General features: G+C 35.8%; 1 protein-coding gene across 8 annotated transcripts in view; it reads left to right on the forward strand.

The window, feature by feature from the left end:
* The window catches only part of FERMT2 (FERM domain containing kindlin 2), a 139,902-nt gene that overhangs the window by 73,684 nt on the left and 48,011 nt on the right, over positions 1 to 18,207 (forward strand). For 5 of the 8 annotated variants that reach the window (XM_072629691.1, XM_072629695.1, XM_072629694.1 and 2 more), the window contains exons 5-7: positions 17,300 to 17,332; positions 17,643 to 17,868; positions 17,958 to 18,060. In XM_072629691.1, coding sequence (XP_072485792.1) covers positions 17,300 to 17,332; positions 17,643 to 17,868; positions 17,958 to 18,060 — 362 coding nt within the window. The remainder of the gene's footprint in view (positions 1 to 17,299; positions 17,333 to 17,642; positions 17,869 to 17,957; positions 18,061 to 18,207) is intronic. The other 3 variants (XM_072629696.1, XM_072629698.1, XM_072629697.1) reach the window with 1 other exon arrangement.

Consider the following 18,207-nt stretch of genomic DNA (forward strand, 5'->3'; position numbering starts at 1 on the left):
CTGATACATGTTCATTAAATTCTGATAGTATGTCACACTCTGAGTGAATAAACTATAGTTAACCTCTTTCCGTCTCACTGTTTATGGTTATTTGCAGTACCTATTCAAGGGATCCAAGGACAATTTTGTCTGACAGTGCTATCATGGTCCTGGATACTCTGTCTCTCAGTGCCTTTCATGACTGCATTAGCTTTCTTGGTCACTAGTCATTTGCCTGCTCCTCCTTCCTTCTTGTCTTTAAGGAGATACTGTCTTTCTGTTTTCCACAGCTTACTACTTTTATTTTTTTATTCATTCATTCATTCATTTTAGAGCATTTAATGCTATCCTATTACACTTCCTCTAGGATCATTAGCCAACATTTTTCACCTTCTCTTGCATCTTTAAGATATCGTTTTCCAGTGGTTCCTTTCTTTCCATCTACAGACATATCCAAATATCCTTTTACTTTTAAAATCTTCCATTAGCCTTTTAAAGGAAGTTAAGACCCATGTAAAGATCAATACTAGAGCTTAGCATGGTTCTGAATGCTAGCATTCAGAAATCTAAGTCTAGTGAGAGAAGTTAAGGAAAATGCAAAAGAGTAGTGTTTTTTTTTTAATTTGGAGAAAAAGGATCTAAGAGGAAATAGGTCCTCTTTGTTTTGAATGATGGTAACTCACAACAGAGCTGCTCCATTCCTCTGGAAAAGACACTAATAGGAAATTGATGGCCAAAATAAATAAGGATATAGATAAACCCTAGTAGCGTTTGTTGAATTCAAATTACGTTTGAGCAAATGAACAACATCCTTGAGTAATGAAAGCTAGCAGATGTAATTGTTGAGCCACTGTCAGTGATTTGAAAGGTGGTGGAAACTGGACCACAAGATTGAAGAAGGGCAGACTGTCCTGATTTTGAAAATAGGGAAGAGAATAATCTGCATGGTTGTTTAGCTAGTACATGAGGGAAGGCTGTGGATATAGTTTACTTGGTTTTAACAAACTGTTGTTAAAGCGTTTTATACTGTTCTTACAGAGAGATGTAGAAGAGATGATAGTAGAGTTACATCAGGGGCTCTTAAGGGGCCTGTGAACTTATTTTTAAAAATATTTTACTAAATTTATTTCAGCATAATTGGCTTTTTTGTGAGATCCCATGTAGTTTATGTCATACATTTTAAAATATTCTGAGAAAGTTGTAGAAAGGCTTCACCATACTACCAAATGGATCCTATGGTACAAAAAAAGGTTAAGAACCTAAATTAGATGGATTTAGAACTGACTAGATTTGGAGAAACTCAAGTAGAGTTTAGCTGGGATCTCTGCTTGACTATTTGCTATGTGACATTTTAATCTGTGACTTGAATAAGATTTACAGATGTCACAAAATTGTAAGAGTTAGCTAATGAATTAAATGACACTCAAGACTCCAGAAAATTCTTGACAGACTAGAGAAAAGGGTTTAATCTAATAAAGTGAATTTCATTAGAGATAAATCTAAAGTATTGTACTTGGTTACAAGATCAGCTTGTATCAAAGATAAAATTAGGGAGGTATTCATACACAAGTCAAGCATTTATTGTGCTTAATAATTTGTCAGGCACCTTACTAAATATTGGAGATAGAAGAAAACAGAAACAATTCATGCTGTCAAGGAGCTAACAGTCTAATGGGGAAGATAGTATGCAAACAACTGCATATAAATAAGGTATATACAGTGTAAATGGGATATGATCTTATAAGAAAGGCCCCAGCATTAAGGGGGATGAGGAAAGGTTCTTGCAGAAGGTGGTTGTTGTTGTGACCATGACATCAAGGAGGTGATGCCTTGACATGCAAGTGAATTGGATTTAAGTGAGGGAGAGGTGTTCTAAGTCATCAGCATCACTTTCTCCTCCAGATCCATCTCCAGTGGTGAGATATAGATCAGGATGCAGTGGGAGACATTAGCCTTTTGAAGCTAAAATCTTTCCCACATCTCAGTTTGACTGAAGCAATGCCCATCCAGTGATTAGGGCTAGGTAAGAAATGAGGCCAAAAATGGTCTCTTTTACCAAGTCAAAAACAAAAAAAATCATTCTTCCTTAAGTAACAATTACTACCTTTATTTTTTTTTTTTAGTTTACCTTAAGTGTAATAGATTTTGCTCCAGTTCCCCTTTTAACTCTGTGAACCTTTGTTTCAAGTGTGTTTTTCTAAAGGCAATTTATTGTTGGATTCCAGGATTCTAATGCATTTTAGGATTAGATCCTTTCTAGGCCATGCACTCCCTCTTCTCCCCTGACTCATACTGCATAGATTCCTTCCACATCTCCTCCATTTCCCCTCTCACATACAAAAAGATGGCCCTATTCCTTAACCAAGGCAGAGCTCTCTACCTGTAAAAGCAACCTCATTCTAACCCTTTCTCCAACAAATTGCCCCATCTATCATCCTCACTTTCTGACCTGTCTTCAATATCTTCCTGTCTACTGGTTCTTTCCCTACTATTTACAAATATGTCCATGTCTCCTTCTTCAAAATAATTCTCACTTGATCCTTCTATCCTTGCTGTTGTCCTATGTTTCTTCTACCTTCCATGGCTAAACTCCTTGAGAAGAATGTCTATGATAGATACCTTCACTTTCTTTCCGTTCACTCTTTTCTTAATCCTTTACAATCCAGTTTCCAACTGCATCATTCCACAAAAACTGCTGTCTCCAAAGTTACCAGTGATCTCTTACTTGCCATTTTCAATGGCTTCTTCATAATCATTCTTGACCTCCTTGCAGCCTTTGACACTGTTGGTTACTCTCTTCTCCTTGATGCTGTCTTTTCTCAAGGTTTTCAGGATATCACTATCTCCTGGTTCTTCCTCTTCCTATCAGACCACTCCTTCTTAGTCTGGATGCTAGATCTACGTTTAGGTCACTCCTTCTAACCATAAGGGGCCCAAGACTCTTTTTCTCCCTCTATACTACTTTGGTGGTCTAACTAGTTCCCATGGATTTAATTATCATCTTTATGCTGATAATTCTGGAATCTACTTGTTCAGCCTTAACCTCTCTGCTTACCTTCAGTCTCACATCCTCAGTTACCTTTTAGACATCTAGAAATGGATGTGCTATAGACACCTTGAACTCAATATGTCCAAAACTGAATTCATTTTCTTTCCCCCTGCCTGTCTTCTCTTTTACTGTAGAGGGCAGCACAGTACTGTGATTTTTATTATACTGACTTGTCCTACTCTTGAATAATATTTTTCCAATTAATTAGCCCTTTATTTCCATAAACAATTGTTTGTGGTTGTTTTTATATAGTTCTTGTTTGAATCTTGAAAGGTAGACTCCCAAATATCTTATGCATTTTTTAGCTATTTTAAATGGAATTTCTCTTTATAGCTCTTCCTGCTGAGTTTTGTTGCTGTTTTAAAGAAATGCTCATGATTTCTGTGGATTTATTTTATATCTTTGTAAGTTTGCTGTCATTGTTTAAATTAATAATTTTTTCAGTTAATTTTTTTTGTTTGACTCTTTAGAGTTAGGGTTCTTTAAGTACATTGTCATATCTATGAAAAGTGATCATTTTGTTTCTTCTTTATCTATAGTTATTCCATCAGTTCTTTTTCTTTTCTGGTCTCCACTGTTACAGCCAGCATTTCTAGTACTTAGTCAGATAGAAGCAGTGATAGTGGATATCCTTGTTTCTGAATTTACTGGAAAGAGTTCTCTGTTACATGATTTTAGTTTTAGATATGTGTATCATTTTAAGGAAAGGTCTGTTCCTATATTTTCTCGTGTTTTTAACAGAAATGGGTCTTTTATCTGGTCAAAATGTTTTTCTGCATCATGATCATGATTTTTCTTGATTTGGTTATATGATATATAAGTTTATAGTTTCCTAATGTTTAACCAATTCTTAGTTCCTCTTCAAAATACAACTTGGCTGTATTATATTATCTTTGTAGTATGCTGTTTTAATCTGCTTATATTTTATTGAAAATTTTCGCATCTATGTTTATCAGGTATTTGGGCTTATAATTTTCTTTTTCTCTCTGGTTTATGTATCAGGAACATATCTGTGTCATAGAAAGTATTTGTTAAGGTCCTCTCTGTTGGTTATTTTGTAAACAATTTATGTAATAGTGGAATGAGTTGTTTTTAAATATTTTGTAGAATTCATTTTGACCCCATCTGGTCATGGTTCCTTTTTTCCTTTTGAAACTTCATTTTTGTTCAATTTTTTCTTCTGATATTGGGTTGTTTAAATTCTCTATTCTGTTAATTTGGGTGTTTATATTTTTGTAAATATTTACTTTTAAGTAGTTGATTTTGCTGCTGTTTATTTGACAAAATAATTTCTTGTCTTCATTTTATGAATTCTTTTTCATTTTTATTTTTAATGATTTTCCTTTGTCTTTTTTAAAAATTAAATTAACTAATTTTATTAGCCATCTTATTTTTTAACTTCTGGTTTTATTATTTCTGTGGGTTTTTTTTTCAGTTTTGTTAAATTAAATTTTCATCTTCAAGATTTCTTTTTTGGTGTTAGAGTTTTAAAAATTTGTTGATTTTCTACTATTTTAGTTCCATTAACAATTTAGTATTCTCTTCTTTCTCTTTTTTGTTAATAGAAGAATTAATATAAATAAATATAAATTTTCCCATAAGGACTACTTTGACTGTGTCTCCCAAATTTTGGAATGTTGTCTCATTGTTGTCATTATCTTTAATGAAATTATGACCATTTCTGTTTTCTTCTTTGACCTATCAGTTGTTTATGGTAAGTTATTTCATCTCTAATTCATTTGGTTATTTTTATCAGTGGCCCTTTATTGTCTATGTCTCAGCTTTCTGAGGATAAAATCAAATCGAGGACCTTTCCTCAATTGCCAGTGATCTTTCTTTAGACCTTTTCTTTTACCATGGATATCAGAGTTCTGATGTGGGATCCATAATAGCCATAGTTCTACTACATAAAGTAGAGAGGTTAAGGTCTTTTTCTCCCATAATCTTTTTTTTTTCCCTTTAAATCATCTTCCAACCTGAGCAGAGGCTATTTTTTTCTTCTTTACACTGAAGTATCTTTTTTTCCCCTTCAGGACATAGATTTTTCTTTCTACCTCTATACCAAAGTCTGCCATGTTCATTCTAGTCCTTCAAGGGATTTTTTCCCTCTTGGTGGAGTTTCAGGGAAAAGTCAAGACCTTCACTTTAATTTTTGTGTTCTGTTGCGGTTTGAAGACTTCTGTTTTCATCCGTAAGGGAATTTTGATCATGTGTACCGCTTATTTAAAGGATGAGATATTTAGTAATACATTTACTTAATGGTGGAATAGAACTGAGCTGTACTGTTTTTCTCTGTTCTGCCATCTTAGTCTAGAACCTTTATTTATATGGGCGTGCTCTTTTTTGTCCTGGAATTAATAGGCTGTAGCCCAGTCTCCTAGTGGCATGATTAAGGATTTGGCCTTGCCACCTTCTTTGTCTCTTTCTTATTGAGCAGTTTTGAAATTAGATTTTGTTCTGTCCCTTGTTGGGAGCTTAAAAAAATCCCACTGGGATATTGACAGTGCTTGTAGCAGGCCTCCTGGGAAACCCAAGGCGTTTGCTTCCCAAGTGCTTTTCTGGCCCTTTTTATTGCTTTGACTCAGACTGAGGCTCTCTGACCACAGGTGCTGAGTTGCCTGACTCATTTGCCTTAATTGCATGGGCACTGGTCTGACATTATTACTTTCTGTGCTATGGGCAGGGCTTGTTGGGTGTTGAACTGCTAAGGCACTGCATGTTGTGCTACATTAGGACTTGTATTGTCACATCTCTTGATATGCCTCTGGCAGGGCTGCCTGATTGCTGATTTGACTCCAATCTTTTGCTTTATTTCCATTGGGTCTACATGGCTGCTTAATGCTGTCACCTAGCTGCTGTCACCTACTGCACCTCTGGTAGGTTGCCTCAGCTCTGAACTGATCTGAATTTGTCTCTTAGTCTATGTTTGTGCTTTGACTTCTGCTTGCCCTGGCTTGACTCCCTTTTGTAGGATTCTGCCAATCTTTTTGTCAGTTCTGGATTTTATAGAATAGTAAACATATAGATCTTTCTCATCATTACCATCATCAGCACTTACTAAAGATCTTACCATGTTTGAGGAAGTATTTTTTACTGTAGGAGTGAATAAATGGTACCTGCCCTCAAGAAACATTCTTTTTTTATGTAATAAAGTATTTTTGCCAATTACTTGTTAGAACAATTTTTAACGTGGATTTATCAAGCACCTAATATGTTTCAGGCACCATGCTAGGTGCTGGGGCTACAAAGAAAAATGAAACAATCCTTGCCCTCAAGGAGCTTTCATTCTGTTGCTTTCCATAGCATAAAATAACAGTAAAGAAAATACACAATAATATGGTGAGAAGTCAGTTGGAAAGGAACAGTCAGAGGGTTAAAGGTGGTTGGAAAGGGCATCAGGGAAGGCTTTCTGGAAGAGGTGACCTTAGAATTAGGCTTTAAAAGATACTCCAGAGAGGCATGGTATATACTCATGCTCCTAATAGCTAACATTTCCATCCTGCTTTTGTGGTTGTTGTTCAGTTGTGTCTGATCCTTTGTGACCCCATTTGGGGTATTCTTGGCAGAAATACTGGAGTGGTTTGCCATTTCCTTCTCCAGCTCATTTTATGGGTGAGGAAACTGAGGCAAATAGGGTGAAATGACTTGCCCAGGGTCATACAGCTAGTAAGTGTCTGAGGTCAGATTGGAACTCATGAAGATGAGTCTTGCTGCCCCTAGGCCAGTCACTCTAGTCATTTTGCCACCTAGCTGTCCTTATACTGCTTTAAGGTTTGCAAAATGATCACTCTGTTCTTCACAACAACCCTAGAGAGTTAGCCTCAGTTTGAAGGAAGATCTAGGTTCAAGTTCCACTTCTGACATATAATAGCAATGATTGTGGCTAAAGTCAAGTCAATGGATTCTCAGAGTCCCAGGCAACTCTCTAGAGCTATACTAAGCTGTATGTTAGGTGGAGAGAGTTTCCTCCTTCAGGAGTTCTCCATACCAGTGAAGTCACAGATCTAGTTCCTATCCTTTTTTTAAAAAATATATTAATTTATTTACTTTTCAGTTCTCAACATTCACTTCCACAAGAATTAGAATTTAAAATTTTCTCCCTGTCTCTTCCCACTCCAGGACAGCATGCACCCCATCCACACCTTCCTCCATCCAGTCTGTCCTCCCTTCTATTACCCTTCCTTATTCCATCCCCCTCTCCTCTGTTTTCCTGTACGACAAAATAGAAATCTGTACCCCATTGCCTGTACATCTTATTTCACAGTTGCATGCTAAAACAGTTTCTAACATTCATTATTAAAGCTTTGAGTTCCATATTCTCTCCCTTTCTCCCTCCCCACCCATCCTCATTGAGAAAGCAAGCAGTTCAATACAGGTAATACATGTGTAACATGCAAAACACTTCCATAATAGTTATGTTATAAAAGACTAACCACATTTCCCTCTGTCCAATCCTGCTCTCCATTTATTCTATTCTCCTCCTTGACCCTCCCACAATAGTGTTCATGCTTCTGATTATCCCTTTCCCCAATTTGCAGTCCTTTCTATTATCTTCCCTCTCCTATCCACTTCCCCCCTGCCTTCCTGCAGGGTAAAATACATTTCCATGTCCAATTGAGTGTGTGTTATTCCCTCCTTAAGCCAAATCCCATGAGAGTGAGGCTCAATTATTTCCTTTCATCTCCCCCCTCTTCTCTTACATTGCAAAAGCTCTTTCTTGCTTCTTGTATGTTGAGATGATTTGTTGCATTCTACCTCTCCCTTTCTGTTACTCCTAGAACATTCCACTCAACAATAAATTTCTTTTTAGGTATTCTCCCTTCATTTTCAGCTTACCCTGTGCCTTCTGTGTGTTTATATGTGTGTGCATATGTGTATATGTACATGTATGTATATATACATATACACACACATGTTCCCTCTAACTACCCTAGTACTGAAAAAGGTCTCGTGAGTTACAAGTACCATTTTTCCATGTAGGAATGTAAACAGTTCAACTTTAATGAATTCCTTATGGCTTCTCTTTCCTGTTTACCTTTTCATGCTACTCTTGATTCTTGTATTTGAAAGTCATATTTTCAATTCAGCTCTGATCTTTTCAACAAGAATTCTTGGAAGTCATCTATTTCATTGAAACTCCATTTTTTTCTCCTAAAGTATTATACTCAGTTTTTCTGGGTAGGTGATTCTTGGTTTTAATCCTATCTCCTTTGACATCTGAAATATCATATTCCAAGCCCTTCGATCCCTTAGTGTAGAAGCTGCTAAATCCTATGTTACCCTGATAGTATTTCTACAATACTTGAATTGTTTCTTTCTGGCCGCTTGTGATATTTTCTCCTTGACCTGAGAACTCTGCAATTTCACTACAACATTCCTAAAAGTTTTCCTTTTGGGGTCTCTTTCAGAAGGCGATCGGTGGATTCTTTCAATATCTATTTTAGCCTCTGGTTCTAGAATATCAGGGTAGTTTTTCTTGATAATTTCTTGGAAGATAATGTCTAGGGTTTTTTTTTTATTGTGGTTTTCAGGTAGACCAATAATTTTTAATTATTTCTCCTGAATCTGTTTTCCAAGTCAGTTGTTTTTCCAATGAGATGTTTCACGTTGTCTTCTATTTTTTCATTCTTTTGGTTTTGCTTTATAATTTCTTGATTTTTCATAAAGTCATTAGCTTCCATCTGCTCCATTCTAATTTTTAAAGAACTATTTTCTTCAGTGATCTTTTGGACCTCCTTTTCCATTTGGCTAATTCTGCTTTTTAAAACATTCTCCTCCTCATTGGCTTTCTGGATCTCTTTTGCCATTTGGGTTAGTCTATTTTTAAAGGTGTTATTTTCTTCAAAATTTTTTTGGGTTTCCTTTAGCAAGCTGTTGACTCATTTTTCATGATTTTCTTGCATTGTCCTCATTTTTTTCCCCAATTTTTCCTCTACCTCTCTTACTTGATCTTCAGAATCTTTTTTGAACTCTTTCGTGGCTTGAGACCATTTCATTTTTTTTTTTTTTTGGACACTTTGGATGTAGGAGCCTTGACCCTGCGGTCTTCCTCCAGTTATATGCTTTGGTCTTCCTCTGATTATATGCTTTGCTCTTTCTCATCTGAAAGGATACAAGAAAATACCTTTTCACCAAGAAAGTAACCTTCTATAATCTTATTTTTTTCTTCTTTTTGGACATTTTACTAGCCAGTTACTTGACTTTTGAGTCCTTTGTCAAGTGGAGGGTATGCTACCTTACGTTTCAGCTGTTTTGTGCACCTGTTCTCCAAGATATCTCTAGGGAACCTATAAGTTTTCAGTTCCTCCAAAGTTGCATAGTCAAGGGAGACATGTTTACTCTTCTTCTGGTCTACGCTCTGGTCTGTAAGCAGCCAAAAACACTTCTTTCTGCCCTGGAACTACAAGTAGGATTTTCTCTCCACAGCCGCCACCAGCTCCACCATGCTAGTGCTCCTGCTCACCCCAGGATTGCCACTCAGGACTGAGACCCAGATCAGCTGCTCAGTTCCTCCAGGGTCTGTAGGCCAAGAACTCCAGAAGTAGATGCTGCTGCCTGCAGTGGCTTTGGCTGCCCTGAGGCTGGGGCTGAGACCAGACCAAGCTGTCCTCTCACTCAGGTGAAAGAGCTTTCTCATTGACCTTTGAAGCTCTTAGGTATTTGTGGGTTGAGAAATCTGGAAACCTGAGCAGCTGCACGTGATTCTGCACCCTGAAGCCTGCTCGAATCCTGTCTGTGCTGTGTGGCCCACGCTGGGCTGTGCTCCACTCCGAGCTCAATGTGATAGACCTTTCCTATCTGCCTTCCAGGCTGTCTTGGGCTAGAAGTCTGTTTCACTCTGTCATTTTGTGGCTTCTTCTCTGAAATTTGTTTAGAGTCATTTTTTACAGGTATTTTAAGGGATTGGGAGGGGAGCTAGGGCAGGTCCGTGCTTCCACTCTGCCATCTTGGTTCTGCCCCCTCAAGAAACATTCTAATTGAGAGACAATTTGTGAACAACCATGTACTTACAAGATATGTTCAGTTTAAATGGTAGATTATCTCAAAGGGAAGTAGAAGGGACCAGGAAAAGTCTCATGGTTTGAGCTGAAGGAAGCCCAGAAGCTGAAATGAGGAGGGAAAGATTCTTTATCGCCTCTTTAATCATTGTTCCTTTTTGTGCAGTTTTTAAACTTTTCTCTAGGGTTTATTGCAAGAATCTATACTTCTGTGTTCAGACATGCTGCCATCCTCCCACATTTCTTGTCTATTTTATAAAATGAAGAATTGGAAATGTAGCTTCAAATGTAAACTTGTTTGTTTTGTTTTTTAGATAAAGTTCATTTTAGATTCTCAGCCTTTGGCACCTTTTGATCATGTTGGAATGGTATCTTATATATATGATTGAAAAGACTCCTGCTAGTACATACATTAATGATATTCAAGTCAAGAGTCAGGGTTACATTTACTGATAATATACAGTGTCCCTCCGTCATCAACTTCAAACCTTCTTGCCTACTGCTTCTCAGACATCCTTACCTTGATGTCCCATTGGCACTTTAAGCTCAACATATCTAAATTGAACTTATTTTGCCCACTTGCCTTGACCTTCCCCAGTCTAAGTTTACCAGTACTTCTTCAGTTACTCTCTCAATCACTGCCCTGCCCCCTATCCATACCTTCAGAATCATCCTTAATATTTGCATCTACATTACCCCCTAAAATGCAGTAGGTTCTTAAGGCCTGTCAATTCCACCTTTCCAGCCTCAGGCATGTATTTGTCTCTGTTTACACAGCCCTCAAACACAGATGAGCCCTTCATCACCACTTGCATAGATTCTAGCTTTTCCAGTCTGTTGTTTGTAGAGCTGCCAAAATAATCTTTGTGATGCCATTTTCATTCTCACAATCTCTCATTTTTAGTGATTCTCTCTTGCCTATAAGAAAAAATAGAAATATCTGTAACCTTTTAAGCCTTATTTCATATTACTTCCCTTCATTATCTACATTTCAGATTGTATTACAGTTCTCTGAACTCAGCATTCCATCTTGTCAATGTGAATTCACTCAAGATATTCCTCATACCCAAAATGTACTCTTTTCTCATTTCTGCCTTTCACAATCCTCATCTTCTTCCAAGGTATAGCTCACTGCCATCTCTCTCCTTGAATTTTCCTTCAGTACTTTTTCTGTTTTCTCACTGGCCCTTTTGCTACCTACCTTATATTATTCTTATCTTTGTATATTCCAGTATAATGTTAGCTCCTTGAGGAGAGGGACAGTTTTATCTTTGTATTCCCAACATGTGGCAGTTTCTTATTACATATACACCAGTAAGTCATTTATCAAGTGCTTACTATACATGCCAGACACTGTCTTGGTGTTTTCAGCCTTGTGGTGTTTTTTTTTTTTCTGGAGGTGATCTACGAACTCTTTTAATTGACATTTCATTTTTTATGTTCAGAAGTTCTGTGAAACTCTCTTTTTTTATTTCCTATACTATGATGTTATAGTTTTTTTGCCATGTCACATTCTTCTGGGGAACTTATGATACATAAATTTTTTTTTCCTCTTTTCTTGATTGTCCTTCATCTTATAATTCTCATTTTTCTTTTAAACACCTTAGGAACATGGTTCTATGTTTTCCTCAAGTTTCAAATGGTCTTCTTTCTCATCAAATGGTAGATTGTTTTCTTTTGTTTGTCATTGTTATTTTATAGTGGATAGAGTGCCAGGCCTAGAGTCAGTAAGATTCATCTTCATAAGTTCAAATCTGGTCTCACATAAGTGAAAGCTGTATGACCCTGGGGAAATCATTTAACCCTGCTTGCCTCAGTTTACTCATTTGTAAAATAAGCTGGAGAAGGATATGGCAAATCACTCCAGTATTTTTGCCATGAAAACCCCAAATGAGGTCATGAAAAGTCAGATACTACTGAAACAATTGAACAACAACAATGACAGAAATGTCCTATGTCACTGATTTAAAGTTAGAAATAAATTAATAATAATAATAATATGAACAATAGAAAATAGCATTATGATTTTAGGATATTTCTCCTTCTCCCCAAAGTTGCACATGTTTATCTTTAAACTTAAGTTAATTTTTTTAAATGACCTCAACTGATCTCTCCTATTTCCTGTTCATCCGGGTTAATTGCCAAATGAATCTTACTAATATACATATCTGTACATGTCACTCTCCTGCCTAAAAACTTTCTTCAGCTCATTATTGCCTACAGTAGAAGTTCTCTGATTTTTTAATCTTACAACCCTTTTATGCTTTTAAAAATGATTGTGCTTCCATCTATATTCCTCTTTCCCCCAGAGGTTCATAATGGGTTATATATCTGTGGATATTTACAATTAAATTGTCTTAATAATATTTTAAAATAGTTTTGACCTCACTAACCACTGGATCACAACTTGGGAATCACTGGCATAAAGTAGAACAGAGTTCAGACTCCTTGATCTGGCACTCTATGCCCTTAACAAACTAACTCAAAGCTAGAAATTTATTTTTGCATTAATCCACTTAATTTGATCTGTGTTCTAAAGAAACTCAGATGATGATTGTTTACTGATTTCATCTTATCCTTTTCCACCTCTGCTGTCTCTAATGAGTGGAACATATTCCACTATGATAAAATTCCAGCATAATGATAGTAATCCAACATTTAAGGTTTACAATGTGTTTTCCATGCATTTTAATTTCCCTCTAGTAATTCTCTGAAGTAGGAACTATAATTATCCCTGTTTTGTAGTTCAGAGGGTGAATTGGAATCTTCCTCTTCCTTCAAGGCTCACCTCATATTCTTTATCATTTTCCTTTTCTGCTTTTTCTAACTTTGCCCTACTAAAAGTAACTTCTATTTCCTCAAGATTTTAATAACACTTTCGTTTTTTCCTACATGCATTCTATATTGAATAAGAGTTCTTTGTGTATTTGCCATATGTCTTCGTCAGTTGTAAGTCCCTGAGAGTAAAACTTTCGTTTACTTATACTTTTATATTCCCAGTTCCTTATGTGTAGGTGGAACATTGAATTATCCATTGAATTGAGTATATGACAAAATCATATTAGGATCAGTTTTACAGAAAGGTTCTGTTATTGATCATTTATGGTTCACTGCTTGTAAGTTGTCTACCTAATTCTCTGTAATTTCTAATTGGTTATTACTACAAAACAATTGTTTGTAGTAACAGTTTTTATCCTGGTTGTTTTTAATTCCAAGTAAAATTACTGAGCCTTTACTTGTTTATATTTAAATTTTAATGGATCAGCTTCTGGAATCAAAGATGAACCCTAGTACAATTTGTTAACCACTGTGTTAGCTTACTAAGTGGTATATTTGATTTTGGACCAGATGAATTGAGTGAGTGACAATAAAGTATTATCAGCCAAAAAACAAATCACTTATAAATCACTTAAGGTTTTTATTTCATTTTAGGATACTTTGTGGTATTTAGATTTAAACTGATCCCTCTTCATAGCATGAAAGTAATCTTTCATTCCAGAAGGTATGGTAGAAGAACACAAATTCTGACAGGTTCTACCAAACAAAAGCAGTTTTATTATGGTTCCAGTAAATGACAGGCTGTATTTGCTATCCAAGGACTAACCTAGCCAGAGAACAGAAAGGTTCATCATCAGAAGATAGGCCATTAGATAATAAACTTATTAAAAAAACAAAATAACCTCAGTTCCATGACTGTGGTAGAACTGGTGCTAGAGAATGTTAAAAATCACATAGTTCTTACACTATCTCCAAACTATTAATTTAAGGTACTCATAATGTTTAGTCTTTTGTTAAATTACTAATTCACTATTAGAAGAGCTCTTCAGCTATGTTGACATTCTTTCTATGAAACAAAAAGACAAAGAAGTTGCAGCTAAGTGGGATAGTTTTTTTCACCTAAAAGACAAACAATATACTAAATGAAGTTTATATCATCATAAAACAAAGATATCAGTAGATCAACAGACACTTATTAAGCCATTGTCCTAGGTGACTGAGATACAAAGACCACTATGAAGATAATTACTGCATATGTGCTAACATCTGTTGCAATGGTTGAAGTAGAGAAATTCTATGAAGAACTCAGTAGTGTCCTATAAAGTCCAATTGTTTGATAACCAGTGATTTCAGTTTTAGTATGAAGGTAGGTACAGGGAAGGATGGATAAATATATATATTTTGAAAAATGTAGTTGATATTAAGAAGTCAAAATCTTATAGATATCTTTAGAAGCCTCATGTTTGCATATAATGAATACTTCAAAGAGTCAGGCACTGGATATAATAAGCATTGAATAATATCACACATAAAAAGAAATTTAACTATATCCTACACTGGAAACAGTTGCTTACTAAGGGGTAGGAGTCATGTCAGAATAAGCTATCTGTATACAGTCAGATCAGCTGATTAGATCAAAGACAAAATAAATACCAAATCAGTCAATAAGCATTTGTTAATTGCCTACAATATGCCAGGCACTGTGCTTGGTACTTGGGATACAAAGACAAAAGTGAAGCTGTTTCTGCCCTCAGTGAGCTTGAAGTCTGGTAAGGAGACACTACATATAGGTATGTATAAAATAGATAATGGAGGTCAGGGGAGAGGAACTAATAACTGGAGAGAAAGTTTCATATAGAAGGTGGTTTTTTTAACTGAGCCTTGAAGGATATATAAAATTTTTGGAAGTAGAGATAAGGAGGGAAGGGGCGTGCATTTCAATGATTGGAGATATGTACTGTAAAAGCACAGAGATAGAAGATGGAATGCTGTGTGGGAGAAATAAGGACAGTTTGGCTGGAACATAGAGTGCATGAGGAGAATGCCGATAAGAATAAGGTTGGAAAGGTAGGATGGGCTCAGGTTGTATGTTAAATAAGAGTTTGTATTTGATCTTGAGATGATCCTAGGGCCTGTGGAGATTTTTCAGCAAGGAGATAATAGCCCTTGAGTAAAGTGTCTTTGGAGGATGGTTTGGAGACTAGAGTCAGGGAGTCCAATTTGGAGACCATTTGCAGTAGTCTAAACAAGAATTGCTGTGGGCTTAACACAGGTTGAGTGACGGAATATATAAGTGGAGAGAAGGTAACGTGAAAGACATTGTAGAGGCAGAATATATTCATATACAATATTTTAATAAGAATTTTTATATAATTTATATACACACACATATATCACTTACCGTGTGCCAGGCACTGTGCTAAATGCTTTACAATTATTATCGCATTTGATCCTCACAACAACCCCAGGAGATAGGTGCTATTATTATCCCCATTTTACAGATGAGGAAACTGAGGCAGACAGGTTAAGTGACTTTCTCAGGGTCTCACAGATCAGTGTCTGAGGCATTTGAACTACAGTCTTCCTGATTCAAGACTTTGCTCTTATCTACTGTCCCAAGATATGATATTGTGTGAGTGAGAGTGAGGAGTTAAGAATAATGCTGAGGTTGTGAACATATATGATTAGAAAGATTGTAATAACCTTGACAGACACGTTTGGAATTAGTATAGCTTTTGGGGGAAAATACAATGAGTTTTGTTTTGAACATGCTGAGTTTAAGAAGATTGTGGAATACCCATTTTGAAATGCCCATAAGCAGTCTGTGATACAAGGCAGAGTCTTAGGAGAAAGCGAAGCTGATAAGGTCAGCAAGGTACAGTATAGAAAAAGAACGAAGAACAGGGATGAAAAAAGACAAAAAAGATGTCATGTTGTAAAACCCAGAGAAGATAGAATGAATACCAGACAGTGCAGTTGCCACTGAGAAGTCAAGAAGGAAGAGGAATGAGAAAAAAAAGTCATTGTATTTGACAGTTAGATTATGATTGTTGGTAACTTTGGAGAGAAAAATTTCGATTAATGGATGAATTCATAAACCACAGGGCTGAGAAGAAAGTAAGGTAAAAAAAAAGAATAGAAAGCTTTTTCTAGGAAGTTGGCTGAGAAAGGGAAGAAAGAGGACAAGAAGCTTGAAGATACGATAAGATTGGTGAGGATTTTGTGTTAAAGATGAAGAGATATTTGTCTTTTGATGAGCAGCAGAAAAGGAAGTAGTAGAGAGGGGGAGACTGAAAATAAATAAGAGAGAATAAAAACCAAAGGAAAAGTTAAGGTTGAGAAGAAGGCACATTTTTAGCCTAAGAGTAAGTAGGTATGTTGGGCAAGTGTTTTAGAAGAATGGTGAACTGGGCCCAGAATTGAATAGTTGAAGATAATTTGAATGTATCATTTAAAGCTGAAAAAAATTATCTGCGACATCCCATCACCACCACTACTTAATTTTATATATGTAGACACCAGCCTACAGTTGCTCCTGATTACACAGGGGACTCTGAATTTAGTGCTCTTTTTTCTAGGATGTATCAGGAAAATTGAATCTTGCTTTCAGTAACCTGAGTTACTTAATAGAAGAAAAACCCTTCTTTTTATCACCAGTATTATCCTAGTGATGTTCAGAGAAGCTTCACCTCCATGTGAAGCATGTAAACACAACTGAAGATTAACTAAAGTTGTAGGCAACTCAAAAGGCAAAAGAAATATGTATGGTTGATATGCATAGCCTGCAGCAAATTTACCACCAATGACTTCCTTCAACAAGTGTCATAGAAGATATCAATAGACTGAATGACTGAGAAAGGAAATGGGTTTATCATGTAGCTAACAGAACCAGAAGAAGGGTCCCTATTATGTTTTTGGAGGGAGCACACATACTTAGAACAACACTTCATGTACTCAATTTATTGTCAGTATAATTGTCATTATATTCTTCCATTTTTTGGTGAGCCTTAAGTTATAGGCTGAAAAGAGAATTTGTGCATGTGTGTGTGTGTGTGTGTGTGTGTGTGTGTGTGTGTACAATCATTTGGGGGCATTTAAGGATAACTGCATCTTAACTTGAATCATATTTTTAATTAAAAGTGTTTTACCTACTTAAGAAATAATGCAAAAATAATCCCTTGATTTATGTGAACTTCTTAGGCTAAGTAAGGGCATCTATTTACCTTGAATGATTAATTTTGGAAAACACATTTCTTTAAATAAATTGACTTGGAATGCACCTTTGAATCTGTTAAAATCTTTTTTACTCATTGTAACTTGGTGATAATCCTTTCTTTTGTTCTTAACTGAAAAATTGAAATTTTATTTGTCATTAGATAAAAGTTGTTAAAGATTTGTATAATTTTTTATGACTGTTCTTTCACTTTCTTTACCACTGATTGGTTCTGTCCTCTCCTTTCCTTGCTTCTGAATTCCTTTCTTTCCTTTCCTGTAGGCCCTGATGTTCTTTACATCGGCCCTTTGAAAGGTGAGCCTTACCTCAGTAAATCTCCTTGGTCTCTGTTTACCACAGCTATCTTCTTGACTTCCATTCTGATTCTTTTAAAACTGAAGTTCTTTTCAGAATTCCCAACAACTAAGTTCTGTTTTTAAGGTTTCCAACTATTTACATATTCATGAGTAAGTATAATTAAAGTAAGTTTCAAGTATTTTTTAAAACTGGTACAATAGTTTGACCTTGGGGAAAAAATGTTACTATTCTATAAACATTTGTGAATAATCAGTGCTAAAAGTTAAAATTCTATACCTCCAACTTATTATTCATTTTCTGTTATTAGGAAGCATATATTCAAGCCCTGGACTCTATAGTAAGACGATGACTCCAACTTATGATGCTCATGATGGAAGCCCTCTGTCACCAACTTCAGCTTGGTTTGGTGATAGTGCTTTATCAGAAGGCAATCCTGGTATACTTGCTGTCAGTCAGCCAATCACATCACCAGAAATTTTGGCAAAAATGTTCAAACCACAAGCTCTTCTTGATAAGGCAAAAATAAATCAAGGGTACGTTTAAAACTATAGATGATAATATTTTCCTTACATAGGAATTAAAATAATTCTGACTTTTCACTGTCTTTGTTGTTTACTTACAGATGGCTGGATTCATCAAGATCTCTCATGGAACAAGATGTGAAGGAAAATGAAGCCTTACTACTCCGGTTTAAATATTACAGCTTTTTTGACTTGAATCCAAAGGTACTCAGAATTTTTTTGAAGGGGAAGGGCCATTTTATGCATTTGTTGTAGATTTAAAAAAGCAGATTTTATAAATCAGGTCTTGAACTAATGCATATACTTTGCATACTGATTATTAACACAAAACCAAATACTTTGTAAAAATTT

This window comes from Notamacropus eugenii, chromosome 1 (genome assembly GCF_028372415.1).
Source record: "Notamacropus eugenii isolate mMacEug1 chromosome 1, mMacEug1.pri_v2, whole genome shotgun sequence".
NCBI classification, from domain to species: domain Eukaryota; kingdom Metazoa; phylum Chordata; class Mammalia; order Diprotodontia; family Macropodidae; genus Notamacropus; species Notamacropus eugenii.